Raw genomic sequence first — 5240 nt, 5'->3', positions numbered from 1 at the left:
CCCCCCAGTTCCCCCAGCCGCTCCCCAGCAGACCTGTGCTCCAGACCCTGCCCCAGCTCCGTTGCCCTTCTCTGGCCACGCTCGAGTCATTCAATGGCCTTTTTGGGGTGAGGGGCCCAGAACTGAACCCCCTCAGCGAGGGGCGGCCTCCCCAGTGCCGAGCCCAGGGCTCAGATCCCTTCCCTGTCCCTGCTGGCCACGCCAGTGCTGACACAAGCCAGGATGCCGTTGGCCTTCTTGGCCCCTGGGCACACTCTGGCTCCTGTTCAGCCGGCAATCACCCCCGCCCTGGTCCTTCTCTGTTGCTGGGGCTGGGGCTGCAAGCCCAGGGTGTGAGATGGGGTATCAGCCTGGGCTCCATGGACTCCCCTGGATCCTGTTTCAGATGCACCAGTTATTCTGGTTCAGATGTACCAGCAGCACGGATCGAAGCTGTGCTGCATGCAAGGCGTTGGGGTCGATGGCAGATATCTGCAGAGTTCAGTGATAAAGACCTTTTCTGGGTCCCAGCAGGCTACGGTTGGGTGGGAACTTGACTTTCAACATGTGGTCTCTTCTCCTGTGGCATTGCCGTGGGTGATCTGGGGGAAAGAATTGTCTTTTTGTTGCATGGAGGAGAGTCCTTGAAGGTTGGGGTTTTTCCTGTAAACCACAGGGAATTGGGAGTTTCTCTGTCTACAGCAAGTTCCTGCATCACTTCCATGCTCAGGCAGCTGAGAGTTTGCTCACGACGCAGCAGCTCCTTCCAACATCATCCCTAATTTGGACTTACCTTGAACCTTACCGTTTTTTTTTCAGATCCCTGTTATTAAACCAAACACGCCCGTCGCCTCAAGGTGCCAAGTCTCAGCAGGTCCAACAGAGATGGAGGAGCAAAGGCTATCGCTGCATCGGCGGCGTCATGTACCGAGTGTCGGCGAATAAACTCTCCAAGACATCCAGCACCCCTGGCCGGGGCAGGGACCTGAGCACCAAGAGCTCCGGCAGAACAGGTGAGCAGCAAGAATTTGTCCTGATGTGTGTCTAAAATCCGTTGATGTCCCAGTCTCAGCCTTGAGGTCAGTTTTTAGCTGCTTTTCCTAGCCCGTGTGTTGAAACTCATACTCTGGCCTCGTAGGAGCCCGGATACAAAGGTGACGGGCGTCCCATCGCTGCCCAAGGGCATCCCCCAGCTGTTCTTCCTCTACTCTAGCACTGAGGGGAAAAAATACAGAAAAAACGAAAGGTTTAAGAGGTTTTTTTTAACTTAGGCTTAGTTCAAGCTTGTAGAGATGCGCCTTTAGAACTTGTTTCTTTTTTTAACCTGAGCAAAGTCTTGGGCAGCTTCAAACAGCACCGGAAGGTTAAATGTATTTGAGGTGCTCATCAAATTACATTCAATGTTGACCTAAGGAAAGCTGAGAGGATCATTCTGCAGATACCTGTGAAACAGGCATTTCGACACAGTTACCCGCTTTACATTTAACTTCAATTAAATTTGTGTTTCAGCTCCTCTTGGACTTGTGTAGCTTTTAGGCTACAGGTTTTTAACTGTGCTTAAAGTATTTTAATGAGTTTCTATCTGGGGTCAAATATTTTTGCTCCGTAACTGCTTGATTGACAAATTTTGGGGACAGTTAAGCTGGGAAAGGCAAAGCCAAGGCTTTGTGCTGTTGTTTTTCTTTGCTGGAGGGATGAAGGGTGCGGAGATGAGTATGTTCGTGGATGATGCTATAAATGAGGTGATTTAATGGCAAAGTCATTTTACGTACAGTGGGAAAGTGGATGAAAAGGAGAAATAAATATCACAGTGTCGTTGAGAGGTGCAGCCTCTGAAAGTGCCTTCACCCCAATTCGTGTGAGCGTGGTGGGGCGTCCTGGGTAGTTTGAAACCCACGAAGAACAGGGATTAGGGAGGGAAAGAGCTTTGTGCAGGCACAAAAATCCCATCAGCAGGAGAGATGAGCAGCTCCGGGAAGTTTGAAAAACGTGAGGAAAATTAGGAGCAAACAACAACATCTCAACGAAGAGTAAATAACTCCCCCTGACGCTCGCATGCAGCCGGTAAGTGGTGCTGGACAGAAAATGGAGAGAGGGAAATGAGGGGCGGGCAGGAGAGGGACAGCCGGTGATGATAAATCCGTACTGCACGTCGTTGCTGGTGGGGAGGAGGGCAAAGATTTAGCTTAAACCAGGGATTAGCTGCTTGGGCACCTGGAGATGGGAAATGAAGACGCCTGCAGATAATGGCAGAGATGCGGATGCTGCGGTGGCCGAGGGGGCACGGAGCCGATGGAGCATCGCTCGCAGGTAATATCCCTTCTGAGAGCATTAAAGGGATGCTCGGCAGCGGTTTGGGGACGGTTTGCTGGGTTTCTTTTTGCAACTCAGCGCTGCTCGGGACAGATTTTTGGTGGTTGACTAGCCTGCAACATCCTCGTGGCTGCTGGCTCTGCAAATAGGTACGTGCACGCTCAGGAGTAGCATCCATATGGCTTGTTTTGAAGTCTGCGATCCTACCTGCGAGCTGTTAAATCCTTGGCTTTGGTGCTGTGTCTGATGGAGGATGGACAAGGATCAGCCTTTGTCATGGAAAAAAAAAAGGCCATAAAGCAAGCTTAGGGGTCTGTAGACCACACAAAGCCTGGTGTCAGCGCTGTCGGATTTTTTCAAGAGCTTTACTAACGACAATAGGATTTTCCAAAGTGTCTGTATCAGCTGCACAAAACCCAACTTGAGGGTGGTTCTGCCCTAAGCACTGTCCCTGCGTGTTGAAGCTGTCGTTGAAAGCAGTAAACATCTTGCCAGCTTGCAAGAAAACGGGGGAAAACCCCAAGAAACAGGCAGGGACGGAGTTAGCTGGAGCAGGTCCTGTTTTGAGGCCAAGTTTAGGGACCAGAGTTGGACCACTGGGAAGAGTCCAGGGGAGAAGCGATGGCTGGAAGGACTGGAAAAGTGGAAGACCTGGGTCTGTGCAGTCTGGAGAGGAGGAGGTGGAGGGGCTGCAGAGCCCCAAGTTGATGAAGAGCTGCCAAGCAAAGGAAGGATGTCTCCTCCACGGCCAGGTGGAGCAGCCAAAACCCAAGGGGCTTAAACTGTTGTAGGAAGGGTTCAGGGAGAGCTTTGGAAGAATAAGGATTATGAAGTGCTGGAGTAAATTGCCTGGGTTGACTCTGAAATCTCCATTCTTGGGATTTTTGAAAGAACAGCTGACATGAATTTCTCTTTGGGGAGGACACAGGTGGAGTAGGTCCGGCCTTGCAGCAGGGAGGTCGGACTTGACTCAAGCTGCTGCCTAATCGATGCGTTGGTGGCTTTAATTTAGGGGTTGGGACAATGGTGGGGGGGCCTTGACTGTCCGCCACCATGCTTAAATCACTATTTCTGCTGCTCTTTGAAGCCCCAGCGTTTCTGAGGCAGCCTTTCCCAAGCCCAGATCTTACCCATGCTGTATTTAAAATGTTTGTTCTAGACTTTTTTTTTTTTTTTTTTCATTTTCATTTATCTAAGTGCGAGAAAGTCTCTACATTTGTCTAGCCACCAGGAAACAGCAAAGTCATGTGCAGGCAACTCAGCGAAGGCTGATGGATTCATCCTGTCTCGGAATATCCACTGCTGGGTTGGGACCAAGCAGACAAACACCAAATTTCTGCAGGAAGGATTGAGCCAAAGGTGTGACGGGAGGATTTTTTGTAAATTCAGACACTGACATCGCTCTTGGGGTTTTGCTGGGGGAGGATTTTAGGTACGGGGGAGGAAACAGCAATGATTTTCAAGGGATTTAGTTTGTAGAAGTGACGTAAAGTGGCTTTAAAAAGCAGAGGAATGGTAAAAGGCATGGGATGAGCACGCACTGGATACTTTTGTGGATACTTTTCCCCCTTCTTGATCTCAGTTGTAAAATAATGAGACTTTAAGGGAGATGTGCAACTATCTCGAGGTTAGCAGGTCAGACCTGCTGGCCAGTGGTGCGGAGGGAGCAGCTCCCCATCGTGGCTTTACTGGGGGTGATGAGGCACAGAGGAGGTGCAGTCCCCCCATCTTTCCTCCCATACTGGTACCACGTCATTTAATGGGGTCTCATTTAGAGGAACAGGTTTAATTAGTCCCTGTTTGGGACAGACGGTCCCTTCCAGGCTTATTTTCTATCAATTACAAAGCCATCTAGTTTATTTTTTTTAAGATATCTTCTTTCTCTGTAGCATCCTTCCCCCTGCCACATGGCACGGTGGGTCTCTAACTATAAAACCTTAGTAACGGGTGTGTGTCAGTATTTTCATGTCATCTTTCAGCTCTCGCTGCAATTCATCCTCCTTCACAAGGATGGATTCAACAGATACCAGCAGCTCTTGCTTTACGATAACTGGGGCTGGCAGGGCGGAAGATTTGTGTGTGCTCCTCGGATATGAGCCTTCACACATTTGCTCGGTGCTCTGTGTTTTCAACACTTGACAAAGTTTCTTTAAAAGACAAAAAAAAAAAACCCCAGCTTTTCCTTTCCCTTCCAGTGCCAGACACGGTGTGTTTGGGGTAGCAGAGAGAAAGGAAACGCTCCTGACAGTTTAATAGCTCAGAGTTTACTTACAGTGGGTTATAATTCTGCTGTTTGCCTGAATTTATTGGGTTGGTATTTTGTCTCTTTGTGGCCCGACTGCAATAAGAAATGAGATGCTGGTTTCTGCAGCTGATCCATCAGTTCCGTCGTAGCGTCCCTGCCAGCTGAGTGGGATGGGCAATCGTTTTGATGCAGGGGGGTAAGTTAAAATTTGGTCCTGGGGATGCACCTCCTGCAGCCCTGTGCTGTATCAGGGTCAATCCTGGGGCTACCAGGAGCAATAAAGCAACTCATCCATCTCCTGGAGCAGGATGAAGAGCAGGGGGTTTGCCGCAGCTCATCACAGAATCATCTCGGCTGGAAAAGCCCCTGAAGCTCCTCCAGTCCAACCATGAACCTCCCCCTGACCGTTCCCAACTCCCCCAGACCCTTCAGCGCTGGCTCAGCCCAACTCTTCAACCCCTCCAGGGATCCCGGGGACTCCCCCCTGCCCTGGGCAGCCCATTCCAACGCCCAACAGCCCCTTCTGCACAGAAATCCTTCCTCAGAGCCAGCCTGACCCTGCCCTGGGCAGCTTGAGGCCATTCCCTCGGGGCCTGGCGCTGGGGCCTTGGCTCCAGAGACTCATCCCCCCTCTCTGCCCCCTCCTGGCAGGGAGTTGCCGAGGGCCAGGAGGTCTCCCCTCAGCCTCCTCTTCTCCAGACTG

At 50.8% G+C, this 5240-nt stretch overlaps 1 protein-coding gene across 1 annotated transcript in view; it reads left to right on the top strand.

Annotated features, from left to right (window-relative positions):
* The window catches only part of ZC3H3 (zinc finger CCCH-type containing 3), a 179576-nt gene that overhangs the window by 121223 nt on the left and 53113 nt on the right, over positions 1 to 5240 (top strand). The window contains exon 4 of the mRNA XM_026842207.1: positions 799 to 992. Coding sequence (XP_026698008.1) covers positions 799 to 992 — 194 coding nt within the window. The remainder of the gene's footprint in view (positions 1 to 798; positions 993 to 5240) is intronic.

The sequence above is a fragment of the Athene cunicularia genome, assembly GCF_003259725.1.
Source record: "Athene cunicularia isolate RWA chromosome 2 unlocalized genomic scaffold, athCun1 chr2_part1, whole genome shotgun sequence".
In the NCBI taxonomy this organism is placed as follows: domain Eukaryota; kingdom Metazoa; phylum Chordata; class Aves; order Strigiformes; family Strigidae; genus Athene; species Athene cunicularia.
This window is presented reverse-complemented; position numbering and strand designations above follow the sequence as displayed.